The sequence below is a fragment of the Typopeltis vanoorti genome, chromosome 24, assembly GCF_054136105.1.
Source record: "Typopeltis vanoorti isolate ZY-2024b chromosome 24, IOZ_Tvanoo_1.0, whole genome shotgun sequence".
In the NCBI taxonomy this organism is placed as follows: Eukaryota; Metazoa; Arthropoda; class Arachnida; order Uropygi; family Thelyphonidae; genus Typopeltis; species Typopeltis vanoorti.
Window position 1 is genome coordinate 23069630 of NC_143572.1, and position 21502 is coordinate 23091131.

The following is a 21502-nucleotide window of genomic DNA, read 5'->3' on the forward strand; positions in this document are numbered from 1 at the left end:
AATTTTAATTAATGAACTAAAATTATGAAAATAGTTCTGGTTATTCACCTATTGTTATAAGAAAATGAAATTACACATGAATTCTGCAAATGCCATTCTTTCTTATTTTTACTAGAAATTCTTATTTTAACCAACGATTTGTGACATTATTTCTTCGGAATTCAGTGCTAGAGTCTTTCCCACGGAACTGCTGATTCAATTTTTTCGAATGTATACTCTCTGTTGAACTCTTCAGCATTTGTGAAATAAAAGTCTCTTTTTATCTCCGCGCTAGTTACACAAGCGCAGATTGGGTGCTTCCCCCCCCCCCCCCTCTTTCCTTCCTCTCAAACATAATATTGGTGTTCATGTTTACGTGTTTCTCTGTTGAACCAGAAGTGCTTGCGAATCGAAACAAATATCGCGAAATTGCGCTCATATAACAGCCCCGAACTGTAATAATCTTACGGGTCGAATGTCGGACAAGATTTCTCTGTGATAATGGAGACAAGGGTAGGTCTGACAGCTTGACTACGTCACGGCGACGGGGAAGGAGTAGGGTCAAGTTCTCTGTAACGTGACCTCTAAGCAATGATCATTAGTGATTTCATTCTTCGGTGTGCATGGAACTCAACGTTATCTTAATATCAACTTTTATGATATAATTAACCAGACTTGCCTGAGGACAAGCGGTTTATCTAATCAAATGGTACTACGAATGCAAAAGCTTCGTTAATAATCGGTAAGTGAACGATTTCAAAATGCAGTTCACTACGATCTTCGGTCTCGGAAGCAAAGCGAAAAGTGATCTCGACTTTGGAGGCCGCCGGCCACCAGAGCGTGCTCATGCGCCACCCCCGCGCTACCAGTAGCGGCGCCTGTGTCAAGAGCCGACACAGGAGTCGGACAAACTATGAGTGTGTCGCATAAGAAATACAGCCACAGAACGAAGGAATAGAAGCACGTTGTGAGAGGACTACCAGAATTGGGCCCCTAGTCATGGTCCCTAAAATATGCACTTACGGGCTGTTTGTGGTGGTCCTGATAGCACCTTATCTATGCACAATACCCGACGATCCAAAAGAACTGGAGAAAGAGTACGAAACCTTCTTTAATCGTGGCCACAAACCGGACAAGACCACTCGTGATAAGTTGCCGAACCAAGTAGAGAAGTCCAAGGTGGACGTTCTCGGAGCAGTTTTAAAGCGACATGTGGCTGCTCTGAGGAAAACCGTGAACAAACAGGTGGAGTTGGTGTTTCTAGTGGACAGCTCAGCTTCGGTAGGAGCTGAAAATTTCTTCAACGAGTTGAAATTCGTGAAAAAGCTGCTGGCAGACTTTACTGTGGATTACAATACAACGCGTGTAGCTGTCATCACATTCAGTTCTCGGAACCGCGTGGTGAAACACGTGGATCATCTGACCAAGCCTTCCCCGGATAATCACAAGTGTGCGCTACTTGAAGATCAGCTGCCAAAAATCACATATCAGGGAGGCGGAACGTATACATTAGGTGCTGTACTCCAAGCTCAGGTTTGCCCATTTTCATCTTTTTCTTTTAACTGTAAGAAAACGAAATTTTTTTAGTGTAATAAAGAAATACTCTTTATACGTTTAAGATAATAGTGCAATCCAGATGTGTTTGAATACCGACTTGATTATTGCAAATTTTAATACCGACTTTTGATTTTTAAATTTTGCTCAAATTTAAAAAGCTCCTAAATTCCCAGTGAGTGCAGAATTTTCTTCGTGTTTTAAACATTTTGGTGAAAAAGACTTCTGGCCTTCTTATCAAAATAACATTTAGCCTCAGTTATCTTGAGTTGAACAGCTTGCCAAATGCTAATTTTCTGAGGATCCATATGTACCCTGAAACCCAACCTAGACATATAAGATTTGATTTTTTTATATGTAACATATTTAACAGGGTATACATATACACCAAAGACGTATATATATTATATATGTCTCGCTCTCCTAGTGTTCGGCAATGATGGATTTTCTTTCAGGAACTATCATTGGAAATCTAAGTTCGAAGTTCAATTTCACAGCGGTTTTAATAATTCAAAAGGCTTATTTTATTCATAGTTTGGTGTTTAATAGGAATAATATTTCTCTAAGGTTTAGATATTTCTAAGTTTCTTTTCAAGAAAATAAAAAAAGCTAACAGTAGTATTAATCTCGTTCCGATAAGCAACATTGTCTCATTTCCTTCAGGTCATGATTTATTCATCTTGCTCAAATAAGGGCTATGTCATTAATCTGCGTTAATTAATTTTTCATGATCTTCGACCTAATACCTTAAATTACAAACCGATCTATACGGAATAATCTTTGAACTCTAATATTAGATTCTTGGGAGAACAGCAAACTTCCCTAAAAAATCAAATTTAAAAATCTTCTCGAAAAAAAAGAGTTCCATCTTTGGTCTCTTTGATCAGGGTTTCAATTATCAGACTAATTATTCCTCTTATCACACACACACACACACACACACACACACACACACACACACACACACACACACACACACACACACACACACACACACACACACACACACACACACACACACACACACACACACACACACACACACACGCACACACACACACACATACTAGCCTAAGTATGGTAAATAAACTAAATTAGTCTTCGAAAAGTCCATATGTGAAGCGAAGATTAAATTCACTGTTGCGAAAATGATGGCTGTGACTATGTATTCAAACATCTTACAAAAAATTAGATTACTGAGATCACCATCAGATTACTATCACTATTCCTTAATTGTGTGTTATGATATACTGGCGACGATGATATTGAATATAATTATCAGCCCTCACCATCTATCATTTAGAAAATGATCATCACAATCATTTAGAAAATGTATAATATTTTTTTTACAGAAAACACACGAAGTTTAGTTTTGTGAAAAAAAAAAAAGAAAAGAAAAGAAAAAAGAGTATGAATGAACAAACGAGAATAGTAGTTTCTCTGCTAACCATTAAAAAATATTTTACTTTCTCCAGCAATGGTTTTCTATCCTCCTATTACGATAGCTTACAACGACAAAACATCTCGTATCATCTGGTTTCAAGGATTTATTTATTTATTTCATTTTATTTTATTTTTCTAAACTTTGTGATTTTGCAATTGCTAGTTGCACGGAGGTTTTTTTTTTTCTTGTGTATCACAAAAAAGTTTTTGTAGCCTGCATTGTTAAATAATTCCACCTACACATAGGCATTTATAGTTCTTGTTTAAAGGCATTTGCCATTATTAGCATTGAATACTGATATCCTCGTCAATTAAGATTTTGTGTTCTTTTTAAATTTGAACATTCGTTTTACATTTTCCACAAAAAATAACTACTGCTGTCAGATGAAACGATAAATCATAAAATGACTTTATCGCACTAACTGAAAATACAAGTGTTTATTCGAAACGCTTAAGAAAGAAAAAAAAGAAGAAGCAATATCTATTAACTATCTTCTGCAGTATATAATAACAAAAGTTAATGTTTTGTTTTGTTAAATTATGACTTATAAATCTTATAAGTCATAATTAATTTCAATTGGAACCACGAATCTGAACAAAAGCAGATTATTGCGCCAGTCGCCTATGAAATTGGCCGCTCTTTTTCACTATTATTATTATTATACTAGAACCTGCATAGAGTATGAATACTCACCGTGGGAGGCCCACACTAACCATTAGTCACATCTCTCTTTCTCTCTCTCCTTAAACTCAGTCACTGGAAAAACACCCATGACCGCCTCTAATCCACTCCACTCGCTCACTGCTCTCCTCGCAAAACTTAGCCTTTGTTAACCACACTCTTACGTAAATTCCGAGGTGGTACCTTGTTCTCTTCTATCCTGCAATGTTTTGGAAAGTTTCTTCATGTTCACCAGCCGAAAGCGGAAATCATATTTTTAGTAATTCTGGCTTGAACCCACAAAATGTATGGAACATATTAACCCTAAGAAATAATAAGGCATGCATCTTCGAAGTATTAATTAATAATGAACGAAACCTAAGTTGTTCTGTGTATATAACGTACAACAGGTAACATTCTCGTTGCCCAGTGTATCATTTTAAAATAAAGGATAGCGTTTTTTTTTTTTTTTTTTTTTTTTTTTTAAACTCCTGGAGATGAAGATAAAATAAAATTTTATCTCTAGGTAATACGCTGCCACGTCGAGGCCCAAAGAGTCCGCCTCGCAAAATATGTAAAGTGGGCTTTATTTAGAATATAAACTGGTTTGAACAAAATTTCATTTAAATCTATTATAAAGAAATCAAAAATTCATAATTTTCTCGCTTTTAGCAGGTAAACTATGAAATGATTTTTCTCAATATTTTTTTATACTATTAAAATGCATAACAGTTAATCAGCCGTTCTTCGTTAATCCTTAATTTGATTTTTTTTATGTAGGCATATATGCATGCCAGCTGCAGGCATAACAACAACGCTGCAAATAGCCTATGAAAAGTAGAAATATTATACGAGCATATGGTTTCCACAGTAACTGTTACATGAGTCCCAATAGACAAAATCAATCACTAACCGATCCTATAACGACTACGCATAAAATTCTAAGCCTGACAAGAATTTCGAATTATTATATAAAATGTAATAATTCGTTAATCAGTTTAAAGCAGTTATACTTCAACAAAGCTAACAGTAACAGCAGAGATGTACTGAACAATGCAACCTACTAAAACGCCTATATTAAGGACGACCACCCTATGGCACAAGAAACAAAAGTTGCTGGCACTCTTCCCGAAATATGTAAAAAATATGAATTCTGTATCAGGAATAATTTATAGTTTGAAAATGAAACACGTGTTGTTCTCGGTTTTTTGTTATACAAAAAAAAAAAAAAAAAAAAAAAAGGCACCTAATACAATAATATGTCGACTTAATTTTTTTTAACACTAAATAGCGGAAATACAGTAAATTGAGAAGAAGATAAGGAGGAACGATCCCTCATGTGTAATATACACGAGGGGGATCTGGAAAGTTCTGATAAACACCTAGAACAAAAATTATATATTAAAGTAATTGATATAACCACAAGAAAGAACATACGAGGATATAAGAATATAAGTACTTATATAAGTTACCTTCATAACTCTGCTACTAGTATGGCCTCTCTTGTGGTTATATCAGTTGCTTTAATATCATTTTGTTCTAGTTGTTTATCAGAACTTTCCAGATCCCCCCCCCCCTCCTCGTATGATTTCATACGGAGAAACATTATTTTTTCATTCCCGCAATGAAAAGAGAGAAAAAAAAAACAGTCTGGGTTTGAATTACTGCTGAGACAACTACTGCAGCTATGTTATGCATAAATATGGTAATGGAAGGAAATCTGCCACCTCCAAATGAAATCAGTTAATTCACATTAGTTAGAAACTCCTAATAAAAGTTCTTTGCATCATTCTGACACACACACACACACACACACACACACACACACACACACACACACACACACACACACACACACACACACACACACACACACACACACACACACACACACACACACACACACACACAATTTCCTCGTTGTGGGACGAAAAACCCACTGCTTCGCATGAGACCGGCTAATAACTCACCATCAGCTGAAAAATTTTGACACAGGTTCTTCTGGTCCTTAACCTGTTTCGCAGCCAAGTATCTTTAACCAAAGGACTTTGTCGAAACCGACTGAAGCATGGAGGCTCATACTAAAATAAAAACTGTAGAATTTGCAACAGCATAGTTTGTACACCCGACATTAATAGAGCCCATCGGTTTCGCACAAACACAGAAAGATATCATTAAACAAGGTCAACTACTTAGGAGATTTAGAGGAAAGCACTATCTGTGATAATGTTTTTTTAAAAAACAAACAAACAAACAAATTGTAAACATTAATCTCGCTGTTATCATAAAAATATATAAAAAAACTTCTCCTAGCCTTGAAGAAGATGCACACTGCTGCAAAATACAAGCCACTGCATAATATGTTGTCATATACTAATAGTAAAATAGCCTCCGGACACTTTGGTATAGAACTTCATACATTAAATCGTATATTATTTGTACGAGGGTGGGATGAAAAGTTCTCGACCTCGACCATAGATGGCAACTTTACCGGCACGATTTTTTTTTCAAAGTTGGTACATCTGTCATAAGCATCCATGTGAAATTGCAAGTAGTCATTCTATGACGTAGTTTGTTTTATACAGCTGCCCGAAGCAAAAGTGTTGTCTGTATCCCTTGAAATGGATAAAACTGAGTATCGCGCAGTTATAAAATTCTTGGTAAAAGAAAGTTTATGGGCGCTCATCTCCTTCGTTTTCGACAATTAAGAAATGGGCTGCCGAGTTTAAACGTGGCCGCACCAGCCTTGAAGATGATCCACGGGAATACCATATCGTGCACTTGAAGATGAATCAAGTGCACGAAATGGTATTAGATGCCCGGCGATTAAAAATGCGTGAAATTGCTGAGACTATAGGCATTTCTAAAGAACGTGCAGGATACATTTTTCATGAAGAATCGCACATGAAAAAGCTTTGGGCACGATGGGTGCCGCGCTTGCTTACAGCAGATCAAAAACGCACTCGCATGAAAATCTCTGAGCAGTACTTGGAGCGTTTTAACAAGAATAAAACTGATTTTGTGCGTCGATTTATTACTATGGATGAGACTTGGATTCACCATTACACACCAGAATCCAAACAGCAGTCAAAATAATAGTGGACAGAAGTTGGTTGTTCAGCGCCAAAGAAGACAAAGTCGGTTCCATCAGCAGGAATGGTCATGACATCAGTATTTTGGGATGCTAAAGGCATTTTGTTTATTAATTATCTTGAAAAAGGGTAAAACAATAATCGGGGAATATTATTCCGAACTTTTAACCAGACTAGACGAAAAAATTCGGAGAAGAAAAAATCATCTTTCATCAGAACAATGCACCTACCCACAAAGGTGTTTTGGCAATTGAAAAATTAAGGGATCTGCATTATGAATTGTTGGAACATCCACCCTTTCCCCACATTTGGCAACCTCTGACTTCTATCTCTTCCCAGAACTAAAACTCTTCCTCGATGGTCAGTTTTTCTTCGAATCAAGATGACTGCAGCTGTAGAGGGGTATTTTGCAGATCTTACTGAGAACCACTACAGGGACGGCATAATGCTGCTGGAGCATCGCCTGGAATAAATGTGTCTTAACGGAGATTATGTTGAAAAATAAAAATAAATTTGAAATTATAGATTCGTTTTTTCATTGTTAGGCCGAGAACTTTTCAGACCACCCTCGTAATGATTAATAATAATAATAATAATAATAATAATAATAATAATAATAATAATAATAATAATAATAATAATAATAATAATAATAATAATAATAAAAGAAGTAATTCCTGAATTTTTGAATATCTTACGTTTTAATTCACTATTTTGGTTCAGTGTTGCGTGTTTTAACTGTCTGTATGATGTTTAATTAATAATGTGCGTTTTTAGTAGTGTAAACAGGTTGATATTCGTAGTATTTTATTCATTTTGTGTAGCTATAAAATAGATACATCTCCAAGAAAGCGTTCAAAAATATGGACTCTTTCTCAACACACATCCATGACACTCAAAGACAATTGCCCATGAGTATGGTGTTCGTGGTCGTTAATGCGATTTTAAAGAGGTTTAGGGAGATTGCTACTTTTTCTCCTGACAGCAAAGGAAAATATGACCGAAAAAGGAAACTACACTTACTCAAGTTCGTTTGCTAGTTAGTAAAAGCAACATGAATCCAAGATTGTTTGCTGTAGACTTAAACAGAGATTTGGCAGCTAGTGGGATTAATGTTTCTTACATGACAGTCCGTCTAAGATTATTGGAGCAGGGAGGACTGCCCGCAGACCAAAAAAGGAAGAACTGTTGACGAAGGCTATGCAGAAAAAGAGGCTCCCGTGTACAAAGATTGAACTATTGAGAAGTGAAAGAAAGTCACATTCTCAGATGAGATCCATTTCTTTGCCCAAGGAAAGTGATTATCCTATGTTCACAAATCAACGGCTGAGAACAGTTCTTCCGCCCACCTTCAACAAGCTCCTAACCAACCAACTAAAAGGATGTTCTGAGGTTGTTTTACACATGACCGTCCAGGACCATTTGTGCCTGTTGAAGGTATGATGAAAAGTGACCAATGCACAAAAATATTTGGAAAAGAGTGATCCCACAGACCCAGAAAGACAAAGACCTCGTCTTCCAACAGGATCTCACTTCATGCCACATTTCAAAAAAAGTGGAAGAGTTCCTCAAAAATCACAACATCCAATTGCTTCATTGGCCAGGTAACCCTCGTGACATTAATGCAAAGTTTGATGTTACACAAACATTCAAATCAGATCAAAGTTCTTGATTATAACAAACACTGTAGATGGCAAGCAGTAATATATTCTCAAAACTGCAGAAATTACTTTTTTATTATTATTAAAGTATATAATACGAGCCGCCGACCTGCTTTGTCGAGTTCATAGCATCGCTTTCCCATAGGATTTAAATTCTAATCTTGCTGAGACATGAATCTTTGAGAGTATTTTTAGGTGGAATATCATCGTCTGTGAGATCGGTACCCTGCTTATTGGAGGCCGAGAATAGCTTGAAAAGTTTCATGTTTTTAGAACAATTTCCGCACTATAGCCTGCTCACGTTATGAATGCACTACAGATTTATAACCGTTCGTGGGTGAGGTTCATATAAAAATATATTTAAAATATCCTTAACTATTATCCCTTAACTTAGTTTTGCTACCAGTATGTTATTTCTACAAATCGATTTGAATTTTTTGTTGTTTTATTCTGTTCTACTTTTATTTTATTTAGTTCAGATTAAATTTACTATCGCTCTTTCATTTACGTCATCGAACTTTATTACGGCGCTTATTATTTTACTTCCTACACGTCTCTTTTATTTTTCATTCCTCCACTTTTGTTTTATATTCATTTCCTTCTTTTATGCTATATTTATAACTTAACATATTTCTTTTAAAAACTACAGCAACTTCCATTTTGAAACACTGATGAGTGAAAATTGTGAGAACAATTACTGTTTTTATTATTCTACTTATCATTATTATTAGTATTATTAGCAGTAGTATTTATGGTTATGTCAATTTTTTTTCGTTACTATAATGTTACAGAACATCGTAATCTTCTTCTTCCTTCGCTTTAAGCCTTGACCTATTATGACAATTCTTATTGCAAAGCACCGTGCCACCTTTTCGTGGTCTTCTAGTACTTGTTCCCATTTTTCTATTTTATCTATTTTTTTTCTGTGCTTTTTGCCATTCCTTTTTACTGTTTACTATCCATTCATTTACTGATCGTAAGGTATATTTTTTCATTCAGATTTTATAAAATTTTGTTTTCCCCACATTTTTTCTTAGAGTTTTCATTTGTGTAGCAGTCTGCGATCTCTTTCAGCTTATTTCAGATGCAAAAAATTAAAACTGTTCTTATTATACTTTTATATACGCTAGGCTTAGAATTACAATATTTAGATTTTTATTTTCCCATACTATTCTGATTAAGCATCTAAAAATCTAGTTTGCCTTAAATGATTCCTCTTTAACTTCACTTTTTGTTATTTCATTTCAGTTATTCCATTTGCATTCTTCTTTTCATTCTGTTATAATTTCATCCATTAAAACATCTTTAATCTGTATAAATTACTTTGTATAGCTTTGCTATCTGTTTTTTTTTTATGTTTTTTTTCACCGCTATGTTTAAATTATCTTGTAATTTTATACTATCAATATACAGGACATTTTCTCAACTAATGCTAGAAAGTACTTAGATTTATTGGCTAACAACAACAACAACTTAGCTCTTACCATGAACTATACATCAGCTAGGATGGAACATACACTTGTAAGTTCATATGAAGACTACATCGTAACGATTGGCAAAGCGCAGTACCTGGATGAGGTGGCGCATTGCTGTTCTTGACGATTTCGCTACAATAACTGAGAAACGCAGAAGGACACATATCTTGAAATCAACGGGAAAAGGTCCAAGTGTGTTATAAATGCTAATCTATTAGGACTGAAAAAAAGTAATGCCACGACTTCTAATGACAAGGATACGGGTTTACACGGAAAAATGCAATATCATATCTAATAGAAAATATTTCTTAAAAATAAAAGAAAGATAATAGAATTCTTGAAAGACTGTTACCCTAATCAATTAATCTCGATAAAAATTAGTACATAATACTGATTCTACTAGATTTCAAGAAAGCATTCAACACCCTTGACAGAAAGCTACCGTTAAAACAAGTTGGCTCAGTGGGCATCCAAGGAAATTATGCAATTGCTTTGAAGACTTCTTGCAAAATAGGATGCAGGCCTCTCGAGGGAGGTGAACCCATCAGTACCACAAGGAATGAATCATTCTCTCTCTCTCTCTCTCTCTCTCTCTCTCTCTCTCTCTCTCTCTCTCTCCAGTCTTATTTAATATATACATCAACGACGAAAACGGCTTTTTTTTATCGAAGGCTTTCTCACATTTCATTATTCTGATAACAGTGCTCTAGTCTTTCCTGATACTCTTAATGAATGTAACAAAAAATGCGACATACCCTTAATGAATAATAATAATGAATAATGAAACTCAATGTTTATGACTCTGCTTCTACGTACAAATTCTATAAAAATTAAATCGGTGTGAACCAGAATATCGAAACTGATAATACACAAGACAGACAAAGAAGCAAGACCACAGTGATAGAAGCATTTGCTCCTTATTGAGGAGTAGTTCTGAGGAGTGCCATGTAGTGGCACTCCTCAGAACTACTTCAAGCACGAATACAGCGAGAAGTTGATATTATGAGACCACAGGCACATTTATACCTCAATATCGCAATGCATATGGTAGATCAAGATCCGTGTGTCTACTCTTCTTAATAAGACATGAACAACCAGAGAACTAAAAACAGGTTTGCTGACAGTTTATCATTCTAACACCTTAAATATCAATGCAAATCTATGCCAGCTGTGTCTACTATGCATATAGGAACTGGTTATTCAAAATTGTGTCCGTGTATCTGTTTGTTCTGTACACGCTTGCATGTTGTTGTTTGTGTATAAGATTAAAGTTTGGAATCAGATAGATTAATGCTAGGATTTATATTTCAATGTCTAGCATAATCTGAATGGATGTCCAGATTTTACGGTGGTGTAATATTTAAGAGCTTGCTTTGTTTTTCTGTTATGGGCGTCGTGCGGTTGGCTGGATAATACGTGTTGATAATACTGTGGCCGCACGCTTTGGAATTCTATGTGTCTAACATGTTCTCCAATACTTTGCTCAACAGACTTTTCCATCTGCCCTTAATATGGAGTCTTGCAATCATGTCATAGCGTTGCACCTTAACAACCAACATCCCAATATAAGGTTTACTCCTATGCTAGAACAGAATGGATTACTCTCTTTTCCTGATTTAAAACTGATCATATCATGTAGAAACTAAAAATCTCTATCTACTGGAAACTAAACTGTACTAATAGATATCTCCATGCTTCTTCGCACCATTATAAACATCAAATAGTTTATCTCAAGGAATGAAAGCTTGCCGTCTTATTAATGATGAAGTGGAGTTAACCAAGAATTTTACTTTCTAATTAAAACCTTCGAACAAAACTGCAACTATTCTGGCTGTAAGAAAGTGTATAGACTCCTTTACAACCGGAAAACTCAAATCGCTTCTAACAACGGTGAAGTTAAAATACGGGTATCCCCTTGCTTAACGCGGGATTTGAGTAACGCGACGAAATTAATTGCGACAATCCCTTTATATACGCGGCAAGAGTTTTAATTAACGCGCCTTTAAATTTACCAAAATTCCACAAAATACGACATCATTGCTACAACCCATGGACGTGGACTTCATTGCAACTTTCAAAGTCTATTTTCTTAAAAAGACATTCTCAAAGACAGTAGAAACAAGAACGGTAGTAGAAACAAGAACAAAATGCGATTATACTCCAAGAATTTTAGAAAAATTTTAACATTAAACACGCAATTGAAAACATTCATGATTCGTGGGAGCAAGTGTCTTCTACCTGCATGAGAGCTGTTGAAAAAACCTTTTGCAGAATGCGTTAATGACTGAGGTGGTTTCCAAAATCCTGTGAACAACGTGGTTGAAGAAATCGTTGCAATCGGTGAAGACCTTGGTTAATTTGATGATGTTGATGTAGAAAATGTTAATGAATTATTGGATTCAAATTCAAAAGATTTCAGTGACAACGATCTTCTTGAAATTGAACAATAACGCGCATATGAAGACAACGAACAAATGGAATGTGAAGATGACGTTCCAAAGGAGATAATCAAAGAACTGGATATAATATTTCGCAGTTTAGAATCACTTAAGCAGCAAGTAATGGATATGGATCCAGATGTTAATCGAGGAATGCTTGTTTGCCGAGGTCCAGAGACATTTTGCTTGTTACTGTAGAATTTATGCTGATAAGAAAAAAACAAACTGTTCAAACGACTCTTTATAACTTTTTTGATAAAAAAAATTGCTGTAACTAATGTAGGTTCAAGCATTTAATAAACATTTACTTTGCATTAATTTTTTATCTTTCCTAAAAATTCCTAAAATTCCTAAAATTCCTAAAATCTCATAAAACGAATTATTAATACAGTAATGGATCACGAACAAATTGTAATTGTTATCATTAATTATTATATTTGATTAACGCGATTTTAATATATGCGGTAACATCGAAGGATTAATTAATCGCGTTAATCAAGGGATACCTGTAGTTAGTTTTTCTTCCTTATTGACTATGTTCAGTCAAGTTGTTATTCATCTCTTTTATTGGATAAAATCTCTATTCGATGCGCGAAGCTTAAACACAGTCCCCTGATGGGTTGGATATACCCAGAACCTTATATTACGGAATAAAAAATCTGATGGGTATTAAATTCATTCTGAGAGGCGCCCCTAAAATGACTCTAGGTTTCAATTGTTGTGCTAATAAATAATATCACCATACAAGCTTTTTATAATAGTTTACAACTAGTTTCTTCTCTCCATCATAAGTGTTTAAGTGTTCTCACCTTTGTTTCAAAAGCAAGCATAAAATGTAAAAACTTGTAACTTATGTTTTTGCTTTTTGAAGCAAATACTGTTTTTGTACTGAAATAATATGATAGCAATTGCGTCTTTCGGGCTTATTTTGCTATTGCTTGAGAAAATCATTTGTAGGCTTGCCATGCCATTACTGTATAATATTTATGAAACATAACTCTGGTGCATTCATCATGATAAAGATTTGTTAGCTTCGTTTATTTGTAAAAGAATGCTGCGTTTTTGTTAAATATCGTATCCAACTGATTTAGTACTTTTGCATTCTACAAGAACATGTTTAAAAGACCATCCACTGTTCGATTCCTTTAGTAACGCAGTTTCATTTTCCAAAGTTGCTGTGACCAGGTCCTGGCCCTGACAACTCAAATTGAAGCAGGCTTCCAGAAGAAACTTAAATCTGGAGCCACTTTCATTGACCTAACGTCCGCTTATGACACTGTCTGGTCAGGGACCCTCCTCTTAAAACTAGGAAATATTATAAGGTGTGAAAAAACTCTACAACTTTTTGAATCTATTCTCTCCAACAGAAAAATCGGGGTTCATATTGGCGGAAAAAAGAGCAAGCCCAGATTCCTTCACAACGGTCTTTCTCAGGGCTCTGTGTTATCCTCTATACTTTTTAACATCTATGTGTATGATCTACCTCATACCAGATCAAGCAAGTATATGTATGCCGATGACCTAGCGATCTTACATCAATCCACCTCCTTTACCAACCTAGAATCAACCTTGAATAAAGACTTGAACACCCAGGAAGAGTACTTCAAGCAGTGGCACTTGAAGCCAAATCCAACGAAAACAGTGTCCTCAATATTTCATCTGTACAATGCAGAGGCAAATCGACAACTCAACCTTTCTTTCTGTTGAAAAATGGTAGAACATGAGCCTCATCCAAAATACCTTGGAGTGAGCCTGGACAGAAGCCTAACCTATAAAGGACACATCATCAACCTCTCCAATAAAATTAAAACCAGAAATAACATCATTTCAAGGCTTGCTGGAACAACCTGGGGTTGTAGTGCAGAAGTCCTTAGGTCGTGGTCGTCTGCACTAGCCCTCACATTCTCTGCAGCAGAATATTGTGCCCCTGTCTTGGAAAGAAGTACATACACTAACATTATAGACACCCAGCTGAACTCTACCATGCGAACAATTGGTGGGACAGTGAGAAGCACCCTTCTCTCCTGGCTGCCTGTTCTATCCAACATTGCTCCACCACACATACGGAGAAGACAAGCCTCGATTAAGGAATTTAATAAAGCAATGAGCAACCCACTCCTACCCCTACACCAGACTCTCATAAACTCACCTAGTATTCGCCTCAAATCTAGAAAGCCTCTCTGGTCCATGAACGAACTCTCTTCAGCTGCGCTGCTATCAATATTTGACATATGGAGAGAATACTGGTCCAACAATCTCCCAACAAACGACTTCCTGGTAGAAGATCCCTGTGCTCCGCAGCCTGGTTTTGATCTTCCTAGGAAGATTTGGTCATCCATAAATAGGATCAGAACTAGTCAGGGCAGATGCGGCTATCTTCTACATAAATGGGGGCTGTCAGATCACCCTTATTCTGATTGTTCTCCCGTGGTGGCTCACACGATTACTCATATTGTGTACGACTGCCCAAGGCGCCAATTTCACGGTGATGCCCTACAAGACATCTACAAAGTGACGGATGAGGCCTTGAATTGGCTTTCCAGCCTGGACCTTGACCTGTAGTTGGTATGATGGTGGCGGTGGTTATGGAGGAAACAGAAGATCACGGTCCCGTCTCATCACGAAGACGTTATTCTCGTAATTACTCTCATAGTCCTCGTCATAGTATCAGAACTCCTCATGTTAGAAGATGATGATACAATGTGAAATGGGCTCTCATCCTCTAATGGATCAAGTTTTCTCACACAAGACACAACTGCTTTCTACTTAAACCTCGGATACAGTTACTTTTATGTTGTGAAGTGTTGTGAGAACATGCAGTCTTGTCATACTTGGTGCAGCAGGACGATAATTGTCCCTGGCTTAATTATGACAAGTTACTTTTGCTTTATATTTTTTTTTTTTAAAAAGGAAAGACTTAGAAAGCAGGTTGTGCCTTTTATGTAATGAACTTTTATATGTTAAGATTTTCATTATTTGTTTCTGGAAATTGTGATTGTACTTTTCACTTACCAGTTTTCATGCAGCCATAAGCATAAATAAATAAATAAATAAATCTTCCAAATTCAAATCGTTTCGTTTTCGCTTTGAGAAACCAATAGTTTCTTGAGTAGTCAATGCCTCAACGTATTAAAGAATGATCTTTTTCTGCTTGCGGTAAGTAGTTGGGCAGCTGGATCCTATGTGATAGGCAAACATGCAACAAGTTCTTGGCGAATATTTGAATCATTCCGGAAGTTGACGTGTTAATTTTTCAATACTAATTGCAAAAAACCAGTCCAGATCCGGATTTGCGAGAATCCGGATTAATGAAATTCCATTATATGAAGGCCATGACGCAAACTGACAAAAGTGCACAGATTTGCGAAAGTTAAGAAATAGGAGCGTTCTAAATTCGAGGTTTTACTGTACATGTAGTGACAATATAGTAAAGTAAATTTTAAATTCTGTCCAAAAAAGTTTTAATATAAACACCACTCCCTGAAATGAAGACTACTATGAAAGGATGGAATAAAAAAAAAAAAAAAAATCAAACCTATTCAAAATTCGATCAGAGCTGCGTTAATTTACAATAAAATCCAAACTAACTTTAGTTTTCATAAAAAAAATAAATAAAAAAAAATCTCAGTCCACGAATTGTGTTCCAGCATTAACCAATTTGCATGCACTTTTTTAAGGATTTGTATCCGGTCATCTACAAACAAAATAAAAATGAATAAAATACAGTTTTCTCCGTATTGATCCACACACCAATAAACAGCTGCACAAAGAGAATATTTTCTACAAATATCTTGCCGGAGTAGAAGAAACATAGTTTGTGAAATTAATCCATTCACAAGGATTTTTCTGAATGGTGCACTTCAGTTTCTGACATCAAATATTATCTAATCGACAGTAGAGTTATTTCACTTTCTGAAATAATCGCGAACCACTTTTCCTCATCGCATATAACAATATTAAGGTATTTGAAAGAAAATGTATCACATAACCTCTGGGAGTACAAAAAAGGGGAAAAAAAGTTCCTAGCCCTAAATATTAAATTTTCGTAATTGAAAATCTTCCTTTTGTTGAAACCAAATCGCATAATATTTATATACATGTATATTAGCTGTTAAAAATTGCAATCATCCTTACTTCCTCTTCTCGTTCCACTTTCTCGCACCTGTTTCATTACCAAGGTCACGCACAGCACTACCCACACACACTAATACTGCATAACGTAAGAATGTGGAACTAAATAAATGACCTTGTTCGTCAATTAGACAAACCTTTGAATACTCTTCCGAAAAAAAAAAAAAAAACTTTCTACACACACATATATATATATATATATATGAAAAGGTTTTTTTTTTTTTTTTTTTTCATTTCAATCATCAATGAGCAACTGCGAGCGAGAAATTTTATTCTTTAATGAAGTCAACATTCTTACCTCTTTTTAAAATACTATACAGTATTATCTTTCGTATCGGTTTTTGAAATGTGCATCGTAGACGTTGCGAATTCACACTACGTTTCTCTGTCTGTGAATATTTAATGTTATTTACACTAATAATTACACTACCCTAATATACTGTAACACACTAATATTAATTACATTCATGTTATTAATTATTTACTTAATATATGAAAAATAAATGACTTATAATTTTTAATTATTTGATATTTGATGGAATGATTTTTTTTTCATATTTGCCGATTGGGAATCTCCTATATATATATATATATACACACACACCACCACCACCAGCATCGTCATTCTTACTTTCATACGAAATATATTTTTCAAGCTAGGGAAAAAAACAGAATATTCAAGATAATTTGAGGTGTGACTTGGCCATAACAGCCTTTGCATTGTCTGATGCTTGTATAACAGCAAAACCTTTTTATTTTCACGGTCTCGATTTGGAATTCTCCTGTTTCTCCATACTGACAAGTGATTGAGGGGATTCGTAGTTCAGGGAATCAGAAAGGGGAAGTCCAGTCATATGACTGGCTGGCTTCCAGAAATCATTACATTCTGTTTTTCCTACAGATTTACAGTAAACAGAATTTACAAAGGCCTCATTCAAGACTTTGATAAATTATGATACCAAATCCATTTTGCTGAGTGAGGTATCATAACAGAAATCCTATAAAAAAAACATAGATGGTGTGAATTACTCTAACATTTCACGTGTTAAAATTTTACAAGAGCACTTTACAGTTGGTCGAAAATATAAGAAAATCTCGAGGTAAAGATAAACTTCGAATATAATTATAATTATATCGACTATAATTTAGTTGAACTTCATGTTTTTATATAACAATAAAGTTCAGAGTAATCTATGATAATAAAAATGGATAGAAATAACTTTGGACAAGATATATAGATTACTCATATTATACAATTTTTGGTATTAGTTTGGAATTTTGTCCCAAGCTAAAAGTCCAGTGTATTGCGCCTGTTTTGTGGGAGGAATAACCTCATGAAAGAAAATCCTACAACCTCCGTACGAGGTATGAGTTATTCAAGAAATAAGAAATGATAAGAAAAATAAGCGCATATAGTACGATGAAGTAGTATGAGAAATAATAAATATGCAATATAATAATTATTAAACAGTCAGTATTTTTATGATTTTTCAGTTTTAGTAAGTTGGGGTTTTTAGTTAATTATGTTTTATAATCTTGGATTTTGAGGCCTCAGCTATTAAAACTTTAACTGAGTTTTTATTTAAAAAAAAAATTAGAAATCACTAATAAAAACACAAAAACAATATCTTTTGGGATCACGTCTTTTCAGAGGAGCGACACCGAGGAAATTCGTGGCAGAGCTGGATCTCCATATTTGTGCTCATTTTCTGAGAATAAATATTAACTTGTTATTAACTGAAGTTAGTTATTTGGTTTCGTATGATGATGCAACGGCCGTGAGGCCCCTTTTACCGGGAAGTACGGCACCATCTCAATCCCCCCCTCCCTAATTTTATCCGGGCTTGGGACCGACATAGCTGAAGAATCAGGCCTATGGCTGGGTCTTAAGTATTCCTGACTTAAGACCCATCCATAGGCCTGGGGGACGAAAAACTCTAGTTTTCGGGTGGAAAAAAAAAAAAAAAAAAAAAAAAAACACCTCCGTATGCGATCAGCTAACTCACCTTTCGACGAAAGAGACCAGAAAATGGTTCCTCACGTCACTGACGCGAAGAACAACCCACGTTTTTTTCTCACAAAAAGTCTTCTTCTATACCGACTGAGATACAGAGGCTGTACTAGCTGAGGTACTGACATTTCATAGTTATTTTAAACAGTTTATTGTTAGTTTAAGGCTTTTTTCAAAAATATTTTTTTCGATCTTCATTTGGCAATGAAGCTGCAGAATTTTCGACACGAATGCTTATAGTAATTTTGATTTTTTTTTTCCTATGCCGATATCAAAAGAGACTTGAAAATAGTAAAGTGAGGAAAACCCTAGAAACGCACTAACAAAAGGCAAAATGAAGGTTATTTGGTAGAGTACTCTTTAAATTTCAACCTCAAACAACTTATGTCAAAGATGAACAATGGTTCATTTTCAGAATTCCGGTTTCTTGCGTGAGAAATTGATATTTATTCCTATTTTAAACAGAAATTTAATTGATTCGAGTTCTAATAATGAAATCATAGTCGTCAGATTTCTTAGTAGTGCATGTGTGTGGTGATATTAATAATTATTAATGAAGAAAGAGTAATCATGTGTAAATATGTATGGAATAAATTTCATGGAGCTAACATTTCGCAACATATTACAAGGATTTGTAATATGTTGCGAACGACAAAGCTACGTTTTAAAGTGGGATACTTGCCACGCATTTATAATCCATGTCTCGTTCACAGTTGCAGTGCGTAGTTACACTATTAGAATTCGAAATGGAACAAATTCATAAATATTTAAAAAGTTTCCACAGAGGAATGCTGGTGTTTAAATTCTGTTATAAAACCTCTAGTTCGAATTCCGATATAAGAAACCTTTACAAGAGATCTTGTAATCTTGTAAAGATTATTACGAGGAACAGGAACGTAAGTAGACATAACTAAATACAAATTGATAACTGAAGTCTTACGTGAGAATTTTATTCCATAAAATTTTCGCCCGAGTTTCAATGTCATTGTCAGTTATACAATTCAAATTAAGCACAAAGCAGTAAAGCCAAGATTCAATAACAATAGCACGTGAGCTACACGTAAATGACAGAGAGGAACGATCTAAAGTACTTTTCAGAAAACCCACACCAGACTTTACTTTATATCCATGCTCAACCACATTACCATCCTTATCAAAACATTTGGCACCATTAAGACTCTTTCATCAGGCTCATTCACTATGCTCTACTGAAGCGTTGTTGACGCAAGAAATAAATGTTCTAAAACCACTTTCTAACGGCTTCACAGTCATTCGCTAACAAAGTCATTAACATTAAGAAGTTTCCAAGTCGACTGCCTCTCAGGAAGTTATCGATCGTATTGTTATCGCTTATATGAAGGGTGTTGCTGAGAGGATCGCCAAACTATTCCGATCTGTTGGATTCGATGCAACTTTTAGCACAATTAATAGGCTTTCTTCCTTTTTAGATTCTGAAAAGGATAAACTTTAGCCTACCCGATGTTTATCAACCCCCCACCCCCTGCACTTGTGGCTTATAAACTTTCGTATAAACTAGTAGGTCTGCGGCTGTTCATGTAATGAACATTTCTACCACGTTACGTTCTATAAGCCGTAACAATATAGACTTGCTGAACATCCTCTCTCTCTCTCTCTCTCTCTCTCTCTCTCTCTCTCTCTCTATATATATATATATATATATATATATATGAAAAGTTTTTTACCTTGGGGATATATTAATATATATTAAGGATACCAAGTAATTTTATAAACTTGGTCACTACCCGCCCACACACACACCCATAATGTATAACAGTATACATCTCTTAGTGAGATGTGTTTTACATTATGGGAAATACTAAGAATAGCGATCAGAGCTTTATCCATCTTTACAACGAGTTGCCCTGGTGTTGCACTACCTTTAGACTTGAACTACGTTCAGGCGCAAATTTAACTGTTTTGCTTACTTGGGAGAAGGAATAAAAAAGCCAAGTTTATAAAATTACTTGGTATCCTTAATATATTCTTTATCAACTTTACCTATAAAAGCAACTTGTATAGGTAAAGTTGATAAGGCTCTGTATTACTAAAAACCTTGGTATTTCAGTGTCTAGCTACTCACTGAGGAGACCTCAAAAAAGGTTGAAACCGGTCTGGGTAGTGATCCCCCACCCATAATGTATAACAGTATACATCTCTTAGTGAGATGTGTTTTACACTATGGGAAATACTAAGAATAGTGATCAAAGCTTTAACCACCTTTACAACGAGTTGCCTTAGTGTTGCACTGCCTTTAGACTTGAACTACATTCAGGCGCAAACTTAACTGTTTTGCTTACTTGGGAGAAGGAATAAAAAAAATCAAGCTTATAAAATTACTTGGTATCCTTAATATATATAAAATCACTTGGTATCTTTAATATATATATATATATATATATTAATATATATATATATATATATATATTAAGGATACCAAGTAAATTTATAAGCTTGATTTTTTTATTCCTTAATAAAATCTTTATTCTTTAATATATATAAAATTACTTGGTATCTTTAATATATATATATATATATATATATATATATATATATATATATATATATATATATATATATATATATATATATATATATATATATATATATATTAAGGATACCAAGTAAATTTATAATCTTGATTTTTTTATTCCTTCTCCCAAGCAAGCAAAACAGTTAAGTTTGCGCCTGAATGTAGTTCAAGTCTAAAGGTAGTGCAACACTAAGGCAACTCGTTGTAAAGGTGGTTAAAGCTTTGATCACTATTCTTAGTATTTCCCATAATTAGTATTTTGCAGTCTAACTTATTTACAGAGCAGTTCAGGTAACTTATTTACCTTCCACTTCCATCTTTTCACAGTAATCATAGTGAACTCAAAACGGTCTTATCTATCAATTTCAGTGATATGATGAACGATCTGCAAATTATACCGCAATCTTTATTGAAGCACTATGTAAACGGTGGATTAAGGAAGTGGATAAGGAACAAAGTAGAACTCCAAAATTCCACTGTGTGTGTGACTTCGTAAAAGTGACTCA

The 21502-nt window shown here is 34.9% G+C and overlaps 1 protein-coding gene across 1 annotated transcript in view; it reads left to right on the forward strand.

Annotated features, from left to right (window-relative positions):
• The first annotated feature begins 694 nt into the window (after positions 1-694).
• Positions 695-21502, forward strand: part of LOC150093017 (sushi, von Willebrand factor type A, EGF and pentraxin domain-containing protein 1-like) — a 154957-nt gene continuing 134149 nt past the window's right edge. The window contains exon 1 of the mRNA XM_090414101.1: positions 695-1512. Coding sequence (XP_090270227.1) covers positions 979-1512 — 534 coding nt within the window. The 5' untranslated portion in view covers positions 695-978. The remainder of the gene's footprint in view (positions 1513-21502) is intronic.